General features: G+C 41.2%; 2 protein-coding genes across 2 annotated transcripts; both read right to left on the reverse strand.

Moving 5' to 3' along the window:
- Window positions 1-2,115: 2,115 nt before the first annotated feature.
- On the reverse strand, window positions 2,116-5,133 carry mecr (mitochondrial trans-2-enoyl-CoA reductase). Its single transcript, XM_059508664.1, has 10 exons — window positions 4,855-5,133; window positions 4,686-4,783; window positions 4,062-4,193; window positions 3,844-3,987; window positions 3,670-3,772; window positions 3,394-3,496; window positions 3,191-3,264; window positions 2,611-2,671; window positions 2,411-2,483; window positions 2,116-2,304 (listed from the first exon to the last, which is right to left on the reverse strand). Exons 1-10 carry the CDS (start codon window positions 5,049-5,051, stop codon window positions 2,141-2,143), a joined length of 1,149 nt encoding a protein of 382 aa, XP_059364647.1. The 5' UTR covers window positions 5,052-5,133; the 3' UTR covers window positions 2,116-2,140.
- Window positions 5,134-7,437: 2,304 nt separating this feature from the next.
- On the reverse strand, window positions 7,438-23,844 carry LOC132103552 (protein lin-28 homolog A-like). The gene is made up of 4 exons (XM_059508666.1): window positions 23,647-23,844; window positions 22,406-22,566; window positions 11,819-12,003; window positions 7,438-7,899 (listed from the first exon to the last, which is right to left on the reverse strand). The coding sequence occupies exons 1-4, from the start codon at window positions 23,654-23,656 to the stop codon at window positions 7,689-7,691; spliced, it is 567 nt and encodes a 188-aa protein (XP_059364649.1). The 5' UTR covers window positions 23,657-23,844; the 3' UTR covers window positions 7,438-7,688.
- Window positions 23,845-24,096: the final 252 nt, after the last annotated feature.

Raw genomic sequence — 24,096 nt, forward strand, 5'->3', positions numbered from 1 at the left:
GAAAACTTTGGCACCATCATATTGGCACCCTAAGATCATGATAGTATTGAATCTGAGTATCAGGAATCTAGGTGTATCATCCCAGCTCTATAGAGCAGTAAGTTAGGCTGTCTACCTATAACTTTCTTGAGGGATAGCCTCTCTCCGGACTTTCTTTTGAGGTATCAGCCTCATCAAGGATGGTAACTGTCTGAGGACAGGCTGCCCCATGGCTTTGGGTACAGTGAGATGTCCCTCTCCTATGGGCATGAACATGAAAGGTGAGTTCCTTGCTCCCTTTTGGTCTACAAGTGATAGGACTTGGGCGGTCACCCCCTGATTTAAGGGGTTTTAAGTAATCCTCTCTGTAGGTTAAGTCTCTCTTTGAGGTTCCCTATTTAGACAGAGGTTTTATCAAAGATGGCACCTGTTAAGAATGGTTTCCATTGATAAGTTGTCTCTTTCTCTGAGGGTTTAAAAAGCAATATATCTTTCCCCGATGGTATAAAGAATTAAAGTAGTATGTTTCCTTGCTCTCTTCCCAGGTTAAGCAGGTTTGAGCGCTCCCCTGATTAGTTAAGGAACTCCTTACAGCTTGGACCCCCTGAGAGTTTGATTTACACAAGAAATGGTTGCAAACATTTTATTTGTCATTCTTGTTCTTCAGCCTTCTACATGAATATCTAGACTGTATCTCCCAGAAAGACGTGGTTATGCCCTGATCAACAATACAATAGCCTTATATCATGAAAATACCAGAGACAAATATGTAAGATTATAATTGTGCATTTATTTTGTCTCCTCTCTGTGTCTATTGATGCTGGACTTTTGTATCTGCATATGTAATACGTTTTATATACTCTGTTTAACTCATGTTAACTCCATTTTTTGTCTGTGAGGGCTGCAAAGGAAGGAAGGAAGAATGGGACTTCCCTTGTGATCAGTCTATGGAGCAGAAATATATTCCATAATGATTTGGTTGGAAAGATCACTACTACACTGTCATTGGTTATCTGTTGAGTCAATGTAAGCTTTGCCTACTCTTTTTGGTGCATTTGTTTCACAGACATACCTCACAGCATGGCAGAGTGGATATTTGTTTCCCATAGTGTCCCATAGAGAATGCAGTACGAGTCCACATTCAAAAGGGAACGTCTCAGGTTATGCATAGTTCCCTGATAAGGGGAACAATACTGTTTTTTCCCTCTTTGCCACGCCTGTGGCTTCCCTGTCTACATTAACTTCTTTGTTAGAAGGCTATGACTTGTATTACAGGTGCCCCCTTATACTTCCAGGCTCTCCACTAATGACCTCAAACTGGAGTGTTTTCACACATGCTTCAGACACTGGTCACGCTCAAGGCATTCCCCATAGTGTCCACTAGAAGAAGCAGTGTCCTTTTGCCCTTCTCAAGGAAGCATGGTTACATGTGTAACCTGAGACCATTTCAATCTGCATTCGTCATGGACATCATTGGTCACCAAGGCTGCTTTTATTTGATCAAAAAATACAGAGTAAACTTTGATGAATCGATGGTTGCATTCCTCAACTGTAAGTGACTTTGGATAAACGTGTCTGCTAAATAAATAAATTTAAAAATAGAACTACTGTGAAATATTACAGCTAAAAATAACAGTTTTCTATTTGTATATCTTTCTAAATGTATTCATGTGATTACGAATACGAATCACAGCATCAGTACTCTGGTCTCAAGTGTCACGTGATGCTTCTGAAATCATAATATGATTTGCTGCTCCAAAACATTTTTGATTATTTTCATTATCTGTTGAGGCATCCAGGAATTGATTAGACAAGTGTTTCTGTCATGCTTTCTTACAGAATAAAAAACATTATCCACCTCAATCGAGTGCACAGAGTATTTGTATGCACATTTACTGTTTATTACTGTTGAACTAATTATTATCATTAACAAAATGTTTATTTTTTTACATTTCGTCATTTCTCATTATTCAGTCTGTTATGAATAAATGAATGCAATATCTGCCTTCAACATGAATATGAGGATTTACACATTTGACTGCATGTGAGATAGCAACAGTAATCTGCCAAGATGCCTGACACTAAATAAATGCAGTCTTTCTTGGCAAGTAGTCAACATTTAACAATTACATGTGAATGTACGCGAGACACTCAAATGGGGTCACATGACAAAAACTTGTTTGGTGGACACATACGGCTTCATGGCGTTCTCCAGGGCCTTTCTGAAGTCTTGAAGGCTCACTTCAGTGCAAGCTGGAGCCGACAGCTTCCCGGCACGAATGAGGACGCAGAGTTCATCCAGCATGCTACGTAAGGTGTCTTCATCTATTACAAGAGGCCAAAGGTGCCAAAGAGGATTTCAGATTAAACTCTATTGATCCTCAAACAACAGCACGATTTAAGAAAGCTTCAGTTTCCTGGAGACACTCACCGTGTTTGTTGTCTCTCTTCCATTGGGTCACCCAGAAACCTCTTATTTTCACATCTTTGAAGATCAGTGCACTCTAAAGAACACAGCAGACTTCTATAATTGCTATGTGCACCACATGACAGGAGCATGACTGTATTCATCTTCCACTAGAATTATATAAAAAGGCAGATATCGAGTCTGATCAGAGCAGTTAAACTCACCACTGGGACAGTGACTGGTTGTTTGGCCATCCCACCGTAGGTCACCATACTCCCTCCACTTCTGAGGAACACAGACACCTCATTCGTTCATTTAGACCTCATACACAGTGCTTATCAAGGGTCCTATTAGATCAAATCTAAGTTTGTAATGTACCGCTGACTTGTTTGGTTCACACTTTAGAAAAGCAGTTGATATGAAGGCCTCCTTCCAACTAGGGGTGAAACAGTAACCAGTTTTCATGATAAACCAATGTAAACTTTTACAGTTTTTACATTTTAATTATCATTATAGGGGTACAATGCTGTTTCATGCATCCAGAGTTCTTTACACTGTTGAAGAGTTTCAAAAAAACAATTTGGTTTGACGTATAACAGATAAATCTGTGCAAAAAAATCGTACTTTCGAGTTCATGCAAGTTTGTTCACGTTTTTGAGAGGCATGATTTCATCTTGATGTTTCTGAGCCCCCAAGTAGGCCCCTCTGAACTTTATAAAAACTCTTTTGGGATGAAGGTCACTAAAGAAGCTGGTGGATATTTTTGAATCTTCATTTCTCTGTTTCGGTAATGTAGCCACTTACTGTAAATGACGTAGCAGCTCTGTGGCGCTCTTTCCTCCAACTCCATTCAGAGCTAGTTTAGGCCGAGGACACGACTGTTAAAAGCAAACCCCCGAACACCATCAAAATACAGAATCTCTCTCAAGCTACAGAAGGATTTTACATGATGCTTTTATAACACACAGTTCACTTGTAGATGAAGGAAATATGCTTGTAGGCAAGACCTTGAACAGCTCCTTGATTTCTGGCCGTCGGAGTGTCTCCTCTGTGATGACGTGTGTGGCTCCCAGAGCTGTCAGTCGGTCAGAGAGATGCTGCAGGTCTGGCCTTAAACCACAAACAAATCCCAACCAAGTCACAAACAATACAAATTATATATACAAATGCAAGTGATGCAATGCTACATTTCTCCAAATCTGTTCATCGTCTACATCTTGGATGGCCTGAAGGTGAGCACATTTTAATTTTGGGGTGAACTAGTCCTTTAAGTTTATTTTTACCTGTCTCTGATGACATTGATGGTTTGAATGCCCTTAGCAGCAGCGATCTGGATAACAGCTTGTCCTACGCCGCTGTTAGCTGCGTTCTGGATGACGGTGTCTCCTAACATACAGAGTTAAGTAAAGACCTCTGTTGAACGATGAGTGGTTTGGATAGAGTTAAGTGCTGCCGACCTGGTTTGAGCTCCTCAAAGTCTGTTAGCATCCTAAAAGCTGTACAGGGATTGACTCCCAACGTGGCAGCAGACAGCACAGGAATGTCTTTAGGCAACGTCACCAGATCATCAGCCTTCAAAACAGCTGCTGTTCTCCACGTTCCTGCGCAGGTCAATGCAGGGCTGTTAGAGATTGACTGACCATACCAGGCTTCTGAATGTAAACTGAATGCTCACCGACGCCGGCATCTCTTGGGATCACCCAGTCGCCCACCTTGAGTGCCTTCACCTCGTCACCCACCTCCATGACCTGGCCCACACCCTCATTGCCCCCCACCGCTGGAAGCTCAGGCAGGAGGGCATATGTGCCTGTTACAGAAGAGACAGTGAATGTGCAAAATCAGAGTTGAAAGTTGCATCCAATTCAATGTTTCCTGGTTTAACAGAAATAAATATGACATTTTCCACTCAGTTCTCATTATGTGATGTAAAAAAAAGCAATGGAAAAAAAGATTGAGTAAATGTAATAAAATTATTTTTAACAAATGCATTATTTATTTTTTGTTATATAAAAAAACTTATACATCATGGTAGCATTTGTTGTTGCTGAAATTAACTAAAACAACAACAACAACAGCACAATCATCCAGACCACGTAATGTGATGAGAATTTGGAGGAAAACGTTGTTAAAATAATATCACAATGCATAAATGTCAAAACAGCCTTTACTTTCCTAAGCAATTATTTTTTTTTCATTTGACTTTGAGGAAAATTTGCCTGCATACTCGTAAAGACTTGCATTTGCTCACTAGGAGTCAATGCATTGGTAAAGGTTTATTTATTAAATGTATTGCTCTTGCCTTGAATCATGTTTAAATCAGAGGGGTTGATGGGAGCCGCCAGCATCTTCACCAGGACACTTTCAGGTTCCACCTGGGACAGGTGCAGTGACTCCAACCTGTCAATCATGCAGGGAGCTTTATAAAACTGACAGCATGCTATTACCTGTGGTTATGAGGACATGCTTACTGGACAGCTTGTGAGGGCTCTCCGTGTCTTCTGTACAGCAGAGCAGTGCTGTCTCTGACTGCAGACACACAGTAGCCGTTTTTAATGAGGACAGCTCCAGATCGGGAAACGCTGTGCCCCCGGACTAAAAAAGATGCGACTCGCGATAGCTGCATTTTAAAGTTGTGATATATGCAATATCTAAATATCATGGTCATGCAACGTTTAATTAAGCACAATGGCTCAGAACTCCATGTTTACTGTCAAGTAAGTGGCCATGTTGGTACCGTAGAGCTTGTAGTAGAGGCGAAGCCACTGCTAATGAATATTAATTAGCAACAGTCACGGGATCGCGCACGTCCTGTGCTGTCCAAATCATAACCCAAGCCATTATACGTTTCTTTGTGACCTAAAATTCGTTCATTGGCGAGCCTGACCAGCGCCCACTTACCAACGCCTGTCCTTTAGCCAATCAGGTAAGACTACCGGGCGTTACGTCACATTGCGTAATTAATATTCATAAGGTGACGCTGCACTAGAGTTGGAGTCGTCAAGTTACCATCAAGATGGCAATATGCGCGCACTAATATTTTTGTTCTAGTTCAAAAACGACTGCATGGTGAGGAAAATCAGTGTTAATGTAGCTGTTAAATCAGAATACATGTAGCTTTTTATAGAGATTGTACTGATAAAAACTAATTATGTTGATAGAGATTTCCATAACTTATATATTAATAATTTATATATTTTAATTTTCAAGGCAGTTTTAGGGCTGGAAATTTACGCATAAATAAAATATTGAGAAAATAAGTCACATCCTGTCTTTTTCTTACATTCCACTAAATTTATTACATGAAAAACCATTGAAAACTTCACATTACATTCAAATGTTCAAGGAGTGATTCCCAACATCAACACGATAGTCAAAAACAGCGTGAACACGTCTAAACGGTGCAAACCTTTGTAGGATTCCTTCTTTTATTAAATAAAGGAACTTAAATATTATTGCATAAAGGAATGGATTAGATATCATGTTTCCATCTTATGTAAGAGACAATCACAACAGTCTGGATATACATTCCTGTTTGATCAAATCTCGAAAAGTCATTAATTACAATGATTATGATGGTATGGAACTGTAATAAAATAATATAATTTGTGTCACAAATCATGTCTACCTCACACTAATATAATAATAATAATATAATCTGACATACTTCAGACTCATGATTCAACACTGGTGAAGTAAAAGGCATTTATAGGTCAAATGGTGACTGAAAAATAAAGCATAAATCTTTAAGACGAGGCCGAGTGCAGTCTTCAGCACAGATAGAGAGAAAAAAACAATGCTTCTCAGTAACAAAACCAGTGCAATAAAACACAAACACACACAAACCAGTTTCATCTGCATCAGCTGATTCGTGGCACATGATGATTGAAATAACTCTGAGGTACTTGAGGTAGAGTCTCTTTTACGTTGTGGAGAAGATGCAGAACACATTGCTATAAATAAATACTATGCATAAAGGATAATAATAGGTTTACATAAACAGTATGTATATATATGTATATTAAATAAGTTGTTCAGCTCCTGAAAAATGGGAGTAAAAGGCTGTTAAATACATTCCAAACATTACAGGCAGCTTGAGAAAGGAGCCGATGTCTTCACCATCGACGTAGGAATGGGTTTGTTTAGAAGAATAACTAACTTCTCTCTCCAAGAAAACCCCTGAGGCCTATTGTCAAATACAAATAACAAAATATATTGCTAGCAGACACACAGATCAGCAGCATTTAAGATATGATCAAGCCGAGATTTGACTGTAGACTGAAGTTTAGAGATAAAAGTGTGATTGATTATGTACTTTCATGTCTAATAAATTGAGTTATTGTTTGAAGATAACCGCAGATCACTAGTGACAGATTTGGACACGTATAAAAGGGAGCACTGTGCAGCGGTTTAACATTCATTTGGTCCCTGGTGATCAGGAGAGTCTATTGCAAAACTGGCAATTGCCAAACCCCCCACAACCCAACACACCACCAAAACATTTTTCATAAAAGCATCAAGAAATATAAGAAACATTCATGCATCGAACAGTCAATCTGTTAGAATAAAACTTTTGCTTTGGGTATATTCCTTTCGCCAATCCTAGATGAGCTCAGCAGAGAAAACACTTTGAAAAATAACTTGGGGAGTTTACACAATGCTGTTTTAAAATCAAAACAGAAATTTTTTTATGCGTTTTGGCTGTTCGTTCACAACAATGGCTCTTTTAAAGCCTGAAAACGCAAACTTTCACATTTCAAAGCACACATTTTTTTTAAAAACAATATCGTTATCGCCTCTGTGTAAACTACTAAAACATAAATTTGTGAAAAACAGTGACAATGCGCATACGTATTATGCATTCGGTCTATATGCATGAGTACTTGAAGAATATGTAGGTGAGTAGACGCGTAGTGTTTCTTTACGAAGTGATATCGCCAACTACTGGCCTGGTATGAAAAATGCAGTGTTTTAGCAGTTTACACAGATCCGAGAGAACGGGCATTGTTTTGACTACATTTGTATGCGAAACGCAACTGAAAACTTTTCTGTTTTAGTACTTTGTTGTCATATAAACGTAGCATTAATGAGATAGGAGATTACTTGTATAAACACACCAAACATTGTACTGAAATTCCTGAGTGCAGCTGTATTCCTGAGTGTTAATAAAAAAAGATACATTCTTCGCATCTGTTGCTTTTATAGACCTGAGGGATTTCCAACAGCAGCATTAGCATGTTTTTTTTCTTTTCCAGTATAGTGATATGATTGGTTTTCAAGCGTGGTCCCACCGTCCTCTGCTGTCTCAGTTGGTGGGTGACGGGGAATGACTGTGCTCCGTTTTCTCCTCTTCGACACCGCTAGACCTTCCCTGAGACCCCTGAGACGACTGCTGGGCTTTGGCGGGGCAGTTGGCGACCATGTGTGCGACACTTTTGCAGAAATGGCATCTTTTGGGCTGAGGAGGTAACTTGCACTCTTTGGCATGATGGTCCAGACCGCCACAATTATAACACCTGCCGAACAATTATAACAAGAAACGTACTTAAATTAATAACACAATCACCATATGAACAATATCATGTGAGTGACTTACAGCAGGGTTAGACTCAAATCCTGATCAAATCCAGGACGTGTTTTATAAAACCCTGACTTCAGGGGTGTTACATATACTTCAGTAGTTTTACTCAGTGCTTTAAGTGGGCCGGTACGCACCGGTACTCAGTACCGCCACTTCCAAATATATCTGTTGAGCGTACCGCCACCTCTCTGTGTGCCCAGAACATGCTTTTAGCATACCGCTACGCTCATTTGGACATCTGTTTTAATAGAGGTTTTAATCCTTTGCCTGCGCTGCTGCTTTTCAGAGCGCCCTTCACAATGCACGCTTCCTAATTCGTCCCACCGAGAGCAGAGACTACATTACCCATACACCCTTGAGTTTCACAAGTGAAAAGCACATGCGTCGCTTTAGCCGTTGTCAGTAACAACTCAACGTGATCGGAGAGAGTGTGTGAAACGCGCACACTCGGCTCGGTAAAAATTCAAATGCAGTGAACAACACTTTATATGCTCTCCTGGCTTCAGACTCTGAGTACTAAAACAACACGGTCAGAATCAGATGAGTCGCTGGCTGACACCCCACCAAGCCTGAATGATATCTCTGCAGGTCAGACGCAAGCTAATGAAGTAATGCAGTAGCTCTTTCTAAGGGTATTTTTTCACAATCCTTTTGCACATTTTATTTACGTTCAGTAGCTCTTTCTAGCTCAAGCAAATCCACAAACTAATAAAAGGATTTATTATTTTTTATAAGGTCGTCTGTTGACTGCTGTATATAAAATCCCTTCAATATAGTTGTTGTTACCTCAGGGGATGAGGGGAGGCATCAAAAAAAAAAAAAAACTATATATATATATATATATATATATATATATATATATATATATAGGCTATAATAGAGTACCGGCACCTCTTTTGGGCCACTTAAAGCACTGGTTTTACTGATTAATGTACAGTACTTAAGTATTATTTTTGTGGTATTTGCACTTCATTCAAGTACAATTTAAACTTTTAAATTTTAAACCCGATCTTATACTTTTACTTGATTGCGTTTCTGAAGAAATTAACAGTATTGACTCTTTAAAACTAAAACAGAACTCCTTACATTTGTCGTTTTTATTTTATCTCATGCACATATGGTAAGTAGAAGCTCAAAAATGCTTTTGACATGTGAGAACCAGTGAGGTTTGTTGTCATGCATCAAGTACACACATCTCAGCTTCAGAAACTGCACAAAGCAAACACGACGGTCAAGTTCAAAATAACATTTGTATCATTTTACCTAAAAAGACACAGATTCATCAGCAGGGCTTGTCTGGGTTTCCCTCATGTTCACTGTGTAGTCTTTGAAGCGTCATCATTATATGCAATGTTCATCTGAAGACAGTCAGTTGAATACTAATGGGATGGTATGAAGGTGTGACGCCTGTATTTTTTGAGTTCTGTATGCTGCATTGTTGTTGCACTAGATAGATTGCATTTTTTGACCTACAGTCATTGTGCTTTGTTTTATTTCTTACTTTGACCAAACCTTTGTATATCTGTCTGACAGAAGATTTTATGCCGTCTAATTTAAACCAATTTCACGTTGTACTGAGAAAACAAAATCTCTCGTTATGGTACTTTTTAAATACTCAGTTACAATTTAAAGTTTTACTTTTTCAGGTATGTTTTTGTCCAGATTCTTGTACTTTTAAACATTGCTTTAAAATAAATTAATTAATAAAAATTGTATTCAAGTGTATTCAGTTTTCCTGAATGTCCATTCATGCCGAGGCTGTCAGAGTGCACACAGTTATTTAGAGGAGGGCCATGTGTGGAGCAGTGACATATGGGTGCCTGGTATGGGGCAGTGGCTGCTGCATTGATGTCCACTCAGCTGAGGTCATGTGGGTGACCGCAGGGCACAGGGGACTTCTGGGGGACACTAGAGAGACTTCTGGTGGTTTACAGGCACTGACCCGAGGCCTTCATCACGCAGCACGGACAGACAGCAGGCCAAGCGTGCAGAAGGAAATCACGGCCTTTGTTTGAAAAAACTGCAGCAGCAACCTATGAACTATGACCTTATGCAGTCCAAACACCCCACCCAGTCCCTAAACACATGCAGTTTCCATGGCAATCCTGACCCCTGATCTCTCTTGGGCACCTTCATCTGTTATCAATTAAATAAACTGCAGCGTTTTCTCCTCTGCATCCTGAAGTCAAACATTCAGCTCTCCTTGTGAAACAAAAGTGTGTTTAATTGTACTGAATGTGCACGTGTAGTCTTCTTCAAATCAATTTTTTTTAAAACTGTACTTGTAGACCACATTAATAAAGTAATTGGACACTTAAGTGTACTTAAAGAGACATTTTCATACTTCTTTAGTACCCACTTAAGTACAGGGTTTTTTTTTTTAAGTGCACTTTGTAATAATGTCACTCTATTCGTGCATAAAATAATGTCATATTAAAAGTTTTACTTAATGTACATTTTAAATCATGTTTTAAAAATCTTTTGTTGTGGTTTAAAGATGCACACTTATTTTGATACTGATTAACATGCTTAAGCACATGTAAAATACATAATTATAATTTTAACTGTAGTGCATTATTTGGTCTTATATTAAAAATAAACATATTTTAAATGTGCTCAAATGTCACTTCATCATTACAAATGTGTAAATACAACTATATTTAAAACAATATCATTCAAGTTTGAATATAAATTTCAATAATACAATAGTTTTGAATGACACATTTTTTACAGTAATTGCATATAATAAAATTTTTAACTATAAAACATTATTATTTAATTGTATATAACATGCTATTAAGAGTCTAAAAACATCTGTATGATAAAGTGTGTCTTTTTTTTTCTTTTTCTTTTTTTTTAAGGCTGTTTCAGTAAAACAAGTGCAGTGAGTCGACTGAAATGAATGAATAATCATGATGGACAGATGTGGTTTCCTCAAAGAGACCCTCTGAGGACGCAGTGATCTGATCCTGTCGACAGTGATCAGACCGGACTGACTGATGGGCTAAACCATACGCCTCTACCTTCCAATCGCACCGAGAGCTGAGAAAGGTTTGTTTTGGTACTGTTTGGCTCCAGGGAGCAAAAACAGCATGAAATATTTTCCTCACTCTTCTACAACTGCTTCCCTGCAGTTAATATTTCAAGTGTTTCAGATGTAAATACTGAGTCCTCTCTGTAAACAGCAGCCTCAGGATCCATCAGGTATAAATGCATCAGTGACCAGGCGCTTTAAACAAGTTATTGATCCGGGTCACATCCATGCAGCCCTAACCAAAGTCAGAGGAGGGGGAAGGGGTGAGAGGACCAAACCACATTTTCGGAGAGATCAGAGTAAAAAGTCACCAATCGTCACCTAAAGGATTAATTCTACCTGTAATATAAAACATTGACTGAGTGTGTTTACATGCACAACAAATGCTAATCAGGTTGTTCTAAAACTTTCATTTACATGACATTTTGTTTCATGTGCACATAAAATACACTGACAGAATAGCAATAAAGAGATTACATTTCAAAGAGGCACTGATATACATATTAGACATTTAGTCTTAATCTGTTAATGAATAACACTAGTAAAAAAGTTATTTTTTATTGGCTCTGATGGTTCTGTGAAAAACCTTAAATCTTTCCATTGCATACATAGTTCTTCCTAGTGGAAAGGTTTTTTAGATTATTAAAATGTTCTAACATTTACGCATTTAGCAGATGGTTTTACCCAAAGCAACTTACAGTTACTCTTTTTTACCAGTATGTGTGTTCCCTGGGAACTGAACCCATGAACATTAGCGCTGCAAATGAAGTGCTCTTCCAGAATTTCCTTTTGAAGAGTTACCAGCTCTGAGATAACTGACCTGTCTCCTTTGGGCCGGCGTTTCTGGACACTCTTGCCTTTGGGTCTCCTGTCGCTGCCCAGACAGTGAGCTCCTCCAGGACCCGTCACACGCTGAGACTCGAGACCCTTGGAGGACTTCTTGAAGGTGAATTCAACCGCCTCGCCCTCCTTCAGACTGCGGAAACCCTCCATGTGCAGTTTACTCTGAGAGAGGCAGGGAAGGACAATGTCAGTAAAGTCACTAGACCAAAGAATAACGTAATTATACAAACAGAACACAAGAACTGGCTGTTAGTTTGGAAATACGAAACATCTGTTATCATCAGTGTTTGTGTTACTGCGTAACACTATTTAAGCAAAAAAGTGTTAGGGTTAGGGCTCATTCTTCACATGTTCCCCTGTGAAGAATGAGCTCCCGTTGCAGTGTAAATGAGCACCTGAGTGAATTATCTAAAGGAATGGTTCACCCATCATTAACTCACACTCTCATCATTCTTTCTCTCTTCCATGGAGAATAAAACAAGGAATTCTTCTATCCTGTTTGTTTTCTAAATGCATGTTATTGTTCTTTTTGCGAATGTTTCATCCATGCATGATTTTATTTATTTATTTAAAAAGTAACAACTTAAACACTCACATCTCAAAATCAGTCACTGATGGATAAACCAAGTTCCAACCCTTTTTTTCTTCTCTTTTTCGATAATCTGTTACATTTATATCTACATCAAAATACAGACAAAAAGAGCTGTCTTTACTCCTGTTTAATTGTGACTCTTTCTGTGCAAATTACAATGAAGTGTAAGTGTAGCTTTCAGGCTTCAAATTAAAAATGGCTTTCCCAATGCTCAAACAGTAGAGCAAGCTGCTAGCAATGCCAAGCTCATGGGTCTGAATCCTAGGGAATGCATCTGTTTATAATCTACACCCTGAATGCAACGTACTGTCAAATGTCTGTCAAATGCATAAATGTAAAAAGGATGCAAAAACACATTAAAAGAATGTAAGTAGTTAATGAGAAATGAAGCAATGTTAATCTTGGTTATACTCTTGTCTTTCCTCAATGTGCACCAGTTACTTTAATCATATTTCTCTCTTTTTTTCATATTGCACAGATTTTGCCCTGAAGTCTCTATGCTCTGTATTCTGTACGTTTGTTCTGTGTATAAATATCTATAGTATATGTCTAAGCCTTATGGAAAGTATGTAGTATAAGTTATATGTAGGTTCATAACACCGTGATCTTGTGAGGCATGACATTTCATTCATCTATATGTCTCCACATATGGCAGAACAACAATAAAGTTCACTTGACTTGACTAATTAATTAGATCTTTTCAATTCATTTCCTCAGAAGTTTTTTAACAAATCTGGTCTGAATGAGTTCATCACACGAAGCTGTCATGTGGCTTGAGAAGTCTTGAAATACAGAATAAGACTTGCATGGACACTTTTATGTCCTTTTCGAAGCTTGAAAGCACTCTGTGCCCATTTGTCATCTTTGCATGGAACAGAGTGACTAACAGTCCTAAAAATTCACCTTATGTGTTTAACAAAAGAAAGATATTCATGTGTTTGGAACAAGATGAGTTGGGTTAATGACAATTTCATTTTATGGTGAAAGCCTTCACAGGCCACATTCACAGACACAGATGCTATCCTGTAATTTACAGTATCCCGGATGTTAGAAATCTACCATCTGCACAGAATGGCATTTTATTCATGCATAAAAATGAATGCATTGCATTTCATATTCATCTGGCACCAAACAATGGCAGCAATGTGATGTCATGAAGCAAATGCACTGCAGGCCTTATAGTGATGATATAACTGATCATGTAAATGTGGACCTTTTCATTTTGTATAAAAACATCTGACAAATGCATAAATATTGATGAACACAATGAGCAGATTTAGAAAGTACAGAAATTATATATTGCATATGACCACTAAGATTTTCAGCACCAGTGACCGTGAAATGCATTTTTATCTCAATCCTGCAATTGTCAGCCTACAGTTGTGCAAAACATATCATTTTCATTACTGTAATGTAGAAATGAATAAAGTAATATTAAAAAAAGAAATATTCAACTGATACCATAAATCAGTTTATGAAGTACATAGTTTATGTCAATATTTAGTTGAAAACTGATAATGAAGGAGAAATCTGTTTTATTGCACATCTCCTGAGTGTTTAATATGTGATTTTAAGAAATACCACCAATGTCTCAAGCACACTTTCAGTGGATCATCAGATTTGGCCATAGAGGACTAGTTTTACAGATGTTCATACAGATGTGATGTAAAAGGCCACGCTGGAGCCCAAGAGGATCTGTAGTTATGAATGTTTTGTGGAAACATCAGTTCACAGCTATGTTGTGGCAGATGCAGTGTTCCCTTCCAAATTCTTCCATTGTGTGTCGGTCAAAGTGACCGTTAACCTATTTCCCTAGACACATGTGACCCCCCCAACCCCCAACTTCCCTTCCTCCCACCGATGTCCACTGATGCTCAAAAGCATCTTCCTACAGTAAAACCCTATGAAGGGAGCATGCATGATCCATTTGTGACAGTCACACATGTGATGGAGAAATCACAAGCAAGCGGGTTGTGACAAAACAGGAAGCAAAAGTCCACAAAGACAGAGAGGATCCGTCCTGCTCTCTTTCTTTTGTCTGCTCTCACAGAGAGCAGCAGAGTTAATGTTGTGTATCTGAGACCCGCTGTTACGACCAAGCGTGTGCAGCACGTGGATCATGAATGAATGATATATATGCTACACCAGGCCAAGAGCTGACCATTTCGAGAGAACTGATCACTCCCCGTTGTCAATGTAAGTCAGACATTTTGGGTTTTTATTTGAGCCTTTTAATTAAGTGTTAAATAAATGTTCACTTAACCTCAATTTTGCAAATGCATAATTAAGCTGTATTCCATAAATAATGGTATTATATCAGCCATCTAGCTTTGGCTTTGTCTACTGAAAACCCCAATCAACCACTTTACAAATCTAAAGCTTGGTCACTGACAGACTCACAGCTAAAAGCTTCTACAACAACACAGAAGATGTACTACATGCCCAGTGCTACTCCCAATGTGTTGTTTAAAGGTCATTCCAACCGTGGAGACATGAATGTGTATTGAAAGTGGGTCATATATGTAGTAGAATAGTATCATTTTTTTTTTTTTGGTCCTTCTGGGCCTATAAAAGGCAGAAAATAACTTTTTAGAGCTTGTGGACTGTAGACAACAATCCCCATAGTGCATTGCAATGCTCAGCTCCGCAAGCCACTCCCACTACTCCGCCCATCAATGTGGATTATAGTTGAGCTCTCCTCTACGCTACCGATTGTAAATTATTTGGCACAATTTGTTGTGAAGAGTTATTTTGCGACCCAATTAATGTTTTTGTGACAAAATGGTGTGCACTTGCATAGTACCGGGATGTTGTTCAAGAACAAGGAAAAGTATTCACAGATTCCCGAAAGATACAGACTTGTGCAAAAAGTGGCTACGGGCTAACGTTATCAATAACCCTAAGTTCGGTGAGGACACAACACTTGAAGCACTAAAAAATCAGACGGTATGCAGTTTACATTTCAAGCCCGAAGATTATGCGCCTAACCCCCTAGGATTGAAGAGACCCGCGCTTTTGAAAAACGCAATTCCTTCAGTATTTTCCTTGCCAGACGACGACGACGAAAAGCCAGGAACGTCGGGAACCACCAGCTCTAGCAGCACTAAACGCATTTGCCTGGAGGTAAAGTTATTTCTGACTAGACTCTATTAGCAGCTAGTGGCTACTGAGAACACACACTGACATAGTCGTCTGCTGTAAAGAAACACATCTCCTATGATTTTTCTGTTTACAAACTAAATATCTTGTATGTTTTGCTCGCTTGTTGTTTTAATGTGTCTGCCTCAGTAACTAACGTTACACTTGTCAATAAATGAGTAAGTAAAGTTAGTATGTAACGTAATAATGTAACGTTAGACACTTAGCTAAAAGTTATATATAAGTTTGCTATTATCGATGTAAATCAACCATGTTTTACTGTGTTAGTTTGACGCTTTTCATGTTTTTTTAGCTGCTCGTCGCTGTACTGTGGCTCATAAAGGTAGCCACGAACATCCGTTTCAAACATAACTTCATCTAAATCAAAATCCTCCCCAATGCATCCGTCTGAAAAATCAGTATTTTCCTCCAAGTTTCTCCCGGTGAAATCAAACGCACGGGCACTGATGTGTGATAGGTCTGTTAGCGCATTAGGTACAACCCCCTATGGGCAGACTACTTGTGCTTGTAGTCTTTACAGAAATCCACCCTTTTTACACTTCCTCCTACAATGACGTCAAATGACGATTTTTGCGTCATTGTAGGAGGAAGTGAAAAAGGTAAATAGTGGTTCCTTTTCAGGAACTCGAGCTGCGTCGAAACGCTTTTGGGGAACGTCCCTGACGAGACCGACTCTGAATATCGTGTGCAATCAGTCCATCGGAAAGGCGTGACGTCACGGGCGGGGTGACGTAGCGACCAGGAAGCTATAAAAGCACGTGCCGTGCAGCTGGCTTCAGCTTCGAATCTGTCAGCAAGCGCTCTGTGTGTGCATGTCAAAGTTTGTCCTGTTGGTCCTATTTATTGTTGTCTGTCCCTTAGCCATTAAAAGATCGCTAAAACAGCTCAATATGCCAAAACAAAAGCAAAAGACCTAACATATGAAGGGCGATTCCAAGCCACGTTATAGATTGTGTGTTCCTCCCTGCCCTCGCTACATTACGAGTGGGGATACACACAGTTTGTGCGTGGCTTGCCTGGAATCGAAGCATGCTGAGTCGGCTCTCGAGGGGGCCGACTGCCCGCATTGTGAACGAATGCCAATGCGGACGCTTCGATCCCGCAGGGCTCTCTTCGAGAAGTGAGCCTTCGCAAGCGTTCCTCGCGATGCCGGTTCCGCTTTCGCCGAGGCGAAGCCGCGCCGGCATTCGTTGGGTTCGCAGATCGATCTGCTGGAAGGTATGGAGACGGGCACGTCCTTATCTCCTACCGTTCCCACCAGATCTGCCTGATTCCGGGGTTTGGAAGCCCGAGCTTCGGCTCTTCCCCCCGAGCGTCGGGCTTGACGCTCTGCCTTTCTTTCTCCGAGGAGATTGACACGGAGGGCGTCGGCGAGCTTGTAGTTGAACAAACACAGTTGCATAAGCACAGTATAAAACAAACAGTGTCATTACGGGCAGCGTTAGTGAGCAGCTATTTAATCTCCGAGGGGATTAATATTGTTTGTGTGACTAAGCTATTCGCGCACTGTCGAGGCAACGCGTGTATTACATCATTTTCAGTTTTGATGTGAATTTTTCCATACCCGACCGCGTGTCTGGTTATTTTAACTCCATTTAATAAGCAGGAGTTGGTTCTATCACTTCAATGTGTACTTTATCACAATCTAGACCGTGTTTACTTGTCTGATTGTTTGATTATTTTTAAATTCTGAGGAATATGACTCTGAGAAGTCAATATATCACTATATGAGTACTTTATCACAATCTAGACCGTGTTTACTTGTCTGATTGTTTGATTTCATTAAATTCTGAGGAATATAATGACAGTTATTTGACTCATGAAGTTAGGGGGAGGGACTGCTGGGCGGGAGCAGCCCCCTCCGCGTACAAACAGTCATGACTACAGAGGGCAGCCCCTACTGGGGTAGAGCGGTGTCCACCTCATTACACGGTGCCCGTCTCACCTCAGTGCCCTCGGGAGGTGGGTCTGCCAACCCTGCCGGAGTTTCAGGGTGCAGCGGCCTCCAGCGAGCACTACTCAGTTATTTCCGCCCGTGAGCGTAGCGGAGCTGGGATGCTCGCCTCCCCTTCGGGGGTCTCTTACTCCAGAGATCAGTCTCGAGAGACTGATTCCCGTAGTACATTAGCTAGCAGCGTGGAAACTACTGCCAATGTATCTCAATGGGTCCTGCGCACAGTGGAAAGACAATAGTCGGCCTCCTGCAGGCTCTGGTTATGGAACAAAAAGTGAATACCCTTTTTAGGAAGGAGGCCATCGAGGTGGTCCCTCCTCTAGTCAGGGAGTCCGGGTTTTATAGCCGGTATTTCATAGTTCCAAAGAAGGATGGGGAGTTGCGTTCGATCTTAGACTTATGTCATCTAAACCTCTCAGTAATGTCACTGAAGTTCAAAATGCTCACTGTCAAACAGATTGTAGCTCAAATCAGATCCGAGGACTGGTTTGTCACAATAGATCTCGAAGACGCATACTTCCATATCCATCCTTCCACAACACAGGAAGTTTCTGAGGTTCGCTTTCGTGGGCAAAGCTTATCAATATCGAGTACTTCCCTTTGGCCTCGCACTCTCACCCCGCACGTTCACGAAATGTATGGATGCGGCTCTGGTATCCCTCCGTATGCAGGGCATCCGCATTCTAAATTATGTCGACGATTGGTTGATCCTTGCTCAATCAGAGTAGATGGCGGCTCGACATCGAGATGTCGTTCTCGCATACATGGGGGAGCTGGGTTTGAGACTAAACGCCAAGAAGAATGTACTTTCTCCAGTTCAGAGAACCACCTATCTAGGCGTAGTGTGGAATTCGACCACGATGCAGGCACGCTTGTCTCCTGCTCGGATCGAGTCGATCCTCACATCAGTCGAGAGAGTCAAAGAAGGCCAGTCACTCACTGTCAAACAATTCCAGAGATTGTTAGGGCTGATGGCAGCTGCGTCCAACGTGATACCTTTTGGCCTGCTGTACATGAGACCCCTACAGTGGTGGCTCAAGTCCAAGGGCTTTTCCCCGAGGGGAAATCCACTTCGAGTTATCAAGGTCACGCGGCGGTGCCTTCGTGCCTTAGACATGTGGAGGAAACCTTGGTTCTTGAATCAGGGCCCGGTGCTGGGAGTTCCTTGTTGCCGTGTAACGCTAGCGACAGATGCGTCCCTCACCGGTTGGGGTGCGGTCATGAGCGGCCACCCTGCCCACGGTCTGTGGAGTGGTCGCCATCTAACATGGCACATCAATTGCCTAGAGATACTAGCGGTCTATCGAGCATTGAAATATTTCCTCCCAGACCTGAGAGGTCACCATGTGTTGGTGCGCACCGACAACACATCAGTGGTCTCTTATATCAATCACCAGGGGGGTCTGCGTTCGCGCCCCTTTTACAAGCTGGCACACCAGATCCTTCTGTGGTCCCAGGGCAAACTCCTCTCGATCAGAGCAGTGTATATTCCTGGGAGATTGAATGTGGGAGCAGACATACTGTCGAGACAGGGGCCGAGGCCCGGGGAATGGATGCTTCTACCCGAGGTGGTGAAGCAGATATGGAGAGTATTTGGCACAGCCCAGGTGGACCTCTTTGCGACTCAGGAGACATCGCAATGTCCCCTCTGGTTCTCTCTAGTTCATCCAGCTCCTCTGGGACTGGACGCTATGGTACAGACCTGGCCGAGGCTTCGTCTGTACGCTTTTCCCCCTATCGCTCTGCTCCCGGGAGTTCTGGCGAGAGTACGCCGGGACGGGGCCCGTCTATTACTAGTAGCCCCGTTCTGGCCGGGCCGAGTATGGTTCTCAGATCTAGTCTCGCTCCTCGACGGCTCTCCTTGGGAGATACCGATCAGGACAGACCTACTCTCACAGGCGCAGGGCACGATAGTTCACCCTCGCCCGGAGTTGTGGAAGCTGTGGGTGTGGCCCCTGAGGGGGCACAGCTGTTAGCAGCTGGTCTCTCAACCGAGGTTGTTGAGACCCTACTCCAATCCGGAGCTCCCTCTACGAGGAAACTGTACGCCCTGAAGTGGAAGCTCTTCACTTCATGGTGCAGAGACCGCCAGCTTGACCCAGCAGACTGCCCAGTTGGTACAGTTCTGGAGTTTTTACAAGCCAGGCTCTCTGCGGGGTTATCCCACTCCACCTTAAAGGTTTACGTGGCGGCCATAGCTGCTTTCCACGTCCCTTTCAATGGTCAGTCATTGGGTAGACACCCCCTAGTTACACGTTTCCTCCGCGGTGCGCTGAGGCTGAGACCTCCAGTACGATCCCGTGTTCCAGGCTCTTTGTAAAGCTCCATTCGAGCCAATACAAGATATCTCAGATAGACATCTGACACTTAAAACTGCCCTGTTACTGGCAATCACCTCTCTAAAGAGAGTTGGAGATCTTCAGGCCCTTTCGGTGGCCCCTACTTACTTAGACTTTGCCCCTGGTATGGCCAAAGCATTCTTATACCCTCGAGCGGGTTACGTTCCGAAGGTTCCCTCTGTTACACCACAACCTATTGTACTGCAGGCCTTCTGTCCTCCTCCCTTTCGGGAGCCAGACCAAGAGAAGCTAAACGGTATGTGTCCAGTGCGAGCACTGGACGCATACGTCCACAGAGCTGCCCTGTGGAGAAAATCAGATCAATTGCTTGTTTGCTACGATCCTTCTAACAAGGGTTCTCCTGCCACCAAGCAGACCCTTAGTCGTTGGATAGTCGAGGCTATCAACGTCTCCTATGAGTCCTCTGGTCTTCCCCCTCCTTTGGGGGCCAAGGCTCACTCTACTCGGGGTATGGCTGCCTCCAATGCCTTCTCAGCAGGTGTGTCCCTCTTGGACATCTGCAACACTGCGGGGTGGTCCACGCCCTCCACATTTGTCCGATTTTACGATCTTGACATGCGAGCCACGCCGGGCTCTTCTGTTCTCTCGTCTTAGCTGTGCTCTTTTGACTACACACTAGGCAGGGATTTGGAAGTCTGGCAGCGTGGGCACATCGTTCCCCAAAAGCGTTTCGACGCAGCTCGAGTTCCTGAAAAGGAACGTCTCAAGGTTACGTATGTAACCCTAGTTCCTTGAAGGAACGAGACGCTGCGTCGCAGAGCCATACTCCCAGCACCCCTGCCGGCGCTTGCTTCCCTACTCGAAGCTGAAGCCAGCTGCACGGCACGTGCTTTTATAGCTTCCTGGTCGCTACGTCACCCCGCCCGTGACGTCACGCCTTTCCGATGGACTGATTGCACACGATATTCAGAGTCGGTCTCGTCAGGGACGTTCCCCAAAAGCGTTTCAACGCAGCGTCTCGTTCCTTCAAGGAACTAGGGTTACATACGTAACCTTGAGACGATTTCTCTCGTCTCAGGGAAAATGAGAGAATGTTGCACAACCATTCAATAGTATGACTGGTTTTCTAACAATGGACCTCTTAATGCAAATGGGTGGAGTGACCCTTTAAGAGAACACTGTGGTGTGCTAAATGTGCCGGATGAAAAAAAAAAAAAACTAATAAAAACATTCGGAGCTGTATAGTCACAGCAGGTTTCTGGGATACAAATGGCCACCCAGTTGGTCACCTCAATGAAAACCGGTTCCTAAATGCTGCTTCAAAAGCATACACGTATCTAGCTAATGACTTTACGGCAGGAAACAAGCTTAAAAGGGGCTTCCTTGAAGGTGCAATTGCTGACAGGACAGACTGTTGTTTTAAGACATGACACTTACATGGGAACAATTACTGCAGAAGTTCAAACACTTTGGAGCGATGCTGTATGACTAGTGCTCGGACAATCAGGAATCATGGTTTCAGTCATTTAAGAGCTATAAGTGATTTTAGGTTTCAGGTGTTGGCTTTCCAAAACAAAACAAAACAAAACAAGTAAATGGGAAATGAGGTCAATGCAAATAGAGTTGAAATACAGGAAAATCCCAGAAACAAATTAACACTTCTGGTTCCATTTTCTTTAAGTCTACTGTTTTTAAGGTTTTGGTTTAAAACCTGTTGTTAAAACTGGGATTTCTTCAGGTTTTAGGCAAATTTAAGATTTCTTTAAGACCAAATTGTGGGAATAAATTGAAATTTCCTCAATATTTTCTATAATTGTAAATATCTATGGAGCACACAATCTGTTGTTTTATAAACACTTCAAAAATGTGAAAATGCCACATATGGATCTCAATTAGTTTTTAATGTATTTTACAAAAAACTAACAAACAATTTTTTTTCTGATCACGCTGCAAATGTCTAGAGACTCTTAAATCATGATGCATTGACTTGAGAAGCAAAACAACATAAGTCTTGTCTCTATGAAACTGATCAAAATGAAATTAGTTTATGATTCAGAAGAACAAATATCCACCAATGGACTAAGGAAAAGAAACTTAATTCAAAATGAAAAAAAAAAATATATATATATATATATATATATATATATATATATATATATATTTTTTTTTTTTTTTTTTTTTTTTTTTTTTTTTTTTTCAGATGCCATGATTTGCTGCTATACCTTTTTTTTTACTGCTTTTAATTTTGGATGGGTAATTAAGATCTGCCAGCGGTGGAGGAGCTGAATTAATGTGACTGGTGGATTTCATTTAGCTTTTTATTTGTAGCTTTACTTATAGAAAAGTTGTTATTTTGTGAAGAATAATGTGTATAAGAATAATAAACTTTTGTTGGTCACAGAGATTAATTTCTGGAATAATCCAAAAATCACTTTCTTTTGTTTTGTTTTTGAAAGGTACCAGGGTGATCCTAAAGTACATAATTTCAGCACTACATTCATCTGATCATAATGGCGTTTAGGGAAATTACTTGACATTGACATGCTTCTGAACACATACCTGATGGACGAAAACATCGACTGGAGTTTCTAAAGGCACACCATCTCTTGTGCTCATGGACAGGAACCCGAAGCCCATCCGAACATTGAAACACTTGCACACGCCCTCGCCGTGGAACGACTGAGGGTCCTCCTCCTCCTCCTCCGCTTTCGGACAGCCTCCTGCAAAACCATCTACATTTACCATCACCGGCACAAGACAAACGAGAACATATATAAATGTAGGCATGTCTATTCAACTGTGAAATCTCCAAATCCGAATGTAAGAAAAACATGCATTAGAAAGTTACATTATAACATAATTGGCGCCGAAATAACATACCTAACAACAGTGCTTGTTTTAAATGATTTCACAATAAATCATACCCTATATTAAAACAGTTCACTTTAACTTCATTTCAATTTTTTAAGCAGAATATGGTTAGCCATTTATTTTTAATTTTGTGGCAAATAACTACAAACCAAGGTTACAAATAAAAACATAGCCTATTTGCGCATATTTACTATTAACACGTACACTTGCGCAATTGCTACAACTCTGTTGAAGAATTATTAAAATTATTTCTATATTTTGTGTTCAATGGGGAAAAAAAATACGCAATTAATTCAATTCACCAAAATGCAAAATAGTTACGAATTGCACTAATATTGTGCTGATAAAACAACTGCTCTTTTACTTATAAATAATAGCCTAATAACAATGACAATATATAATCGTTTTTATTATTATTATTAAATCAAGATCAGAACATAGCGCTGGGAATAATTAACAGGCCTATATCAATAATAATAATAAAAAAAAACATTTCATATAAAAAAAGATTCAAAAAAAAAAACAACATTCTTGTCTCAATGGCAACACATGCTGGATCTTAAGGTGCAAAGTGATGGAGACTTTTCCAGATCAAACCCGTCGCAGAACACACTCCTGTCTACTCTTTGCTACTTCAGCTTGATAGTCGTGGAGTAAAACTGAAATCCACGCTCGAGCAGCGCAGGTCAAAAACATCCCGAAAGTCTCATGAAAACTCTCTCACAACTCAGTCCTCAGGTGAAACAAAGAGGAGCTCCACGAAACCCTCACTCAGAGGCGAACACGAGGGAGTGGGGCAGAAGGAGAAGAAGAAACCTGAAGACATTGCGTGGACCCCAACCCCGCGTCTCCTAAACAAGCAACACCTTGAAGAAGGCCTACTGTACCTTCAGGAAGAGGACCAGAACTTCTCAAATCAAGACACATACCCTCTGCCATGGCTCCCTCTCTTCGCCTGCTCTATGTGCTCGTCCTGCTGCTCAGTGTGGGGTGTTTAGGTTAATCCGGGTTCTCCAGGTGACCTCTCAGTGTTTCGGTGACTGCTCTGAACTGATGATGCTTCTCGTGCTCGACCCCCTCTCTCTCTCTTTCTCTCTCTGTTTCGGTCAAGTCCACGTGATTCCCAATCACTCTCCCCTCCACGATGACCAACACCAATTCTTCAATGGATGCCCCCCTCGACCCAAAACAAGCCAATCACGCATAGAGACCACCGCGCAAACTCCTCCACATACAGGTGACCAGAAGCCCACAGCAGATGTTCGGTTCACTTTGGGAAGGGCGAATATATGACAATGCATGATCAAAAATTGCTCTATCATTTAATTAAGCGGTGCTCAGCATATTATTGGATATCAATTTATTCTTAACTAGCCTAT

The sequence above is a fragment of the Carassius carassius genome, chromosome 24, assembly GCF_963082965.1.
Source record: "Carassius carassius chromosome 24, fCarCar2.1, whole genome shotgun sequence".
Lineage (NCBI taxonomy): Eukaryota > Metazoa > Chordata > Actinopteri > Cypriniformes > Cyprinidae > Carassius > Carassius carassius.

Bases quoted from the DNA above. Each gene is read 5' to 3' on its own strand.
- LOC132103552 (XM_059508666.1), bottom strand. The intron at 12,004-22,405 runs GTATGTGTTCAG...TGCCTCTCTCAG, and splicing joins TCGATGTTTTCGTCCATCAG to AGTAAACTGCACATGGAGGG. The intron at 7,900-11,818 runs GTCAGTTATCTC...ATTGTTCGGCAG, and splicing joins CGCCGGCCCAAAGGAGACAG to GTGTTATAATTGTGGCGGTC.
- mecr (XM_059508664.1), bottom strand. From the start codon at position 5,051: ATGACCATGATATTTAGATATTGCATATATCACAACTTTAAAATGCAG. The intron at 3,773-3,843 runs GTCGGCAGCACT...TCTGTATGTTAG, and splicing joins CTTTGAGGAGCTCAAACCAG to GAGACACCGTCATCCAGAAC. The intron at 2,484-2,610 runs GTGAGTTTAACT...TGTGTTCTTTAG, and splicing joins AACCAGTCACTGTCCCAGTG to AGTGCACTGATCTTCAAAGA.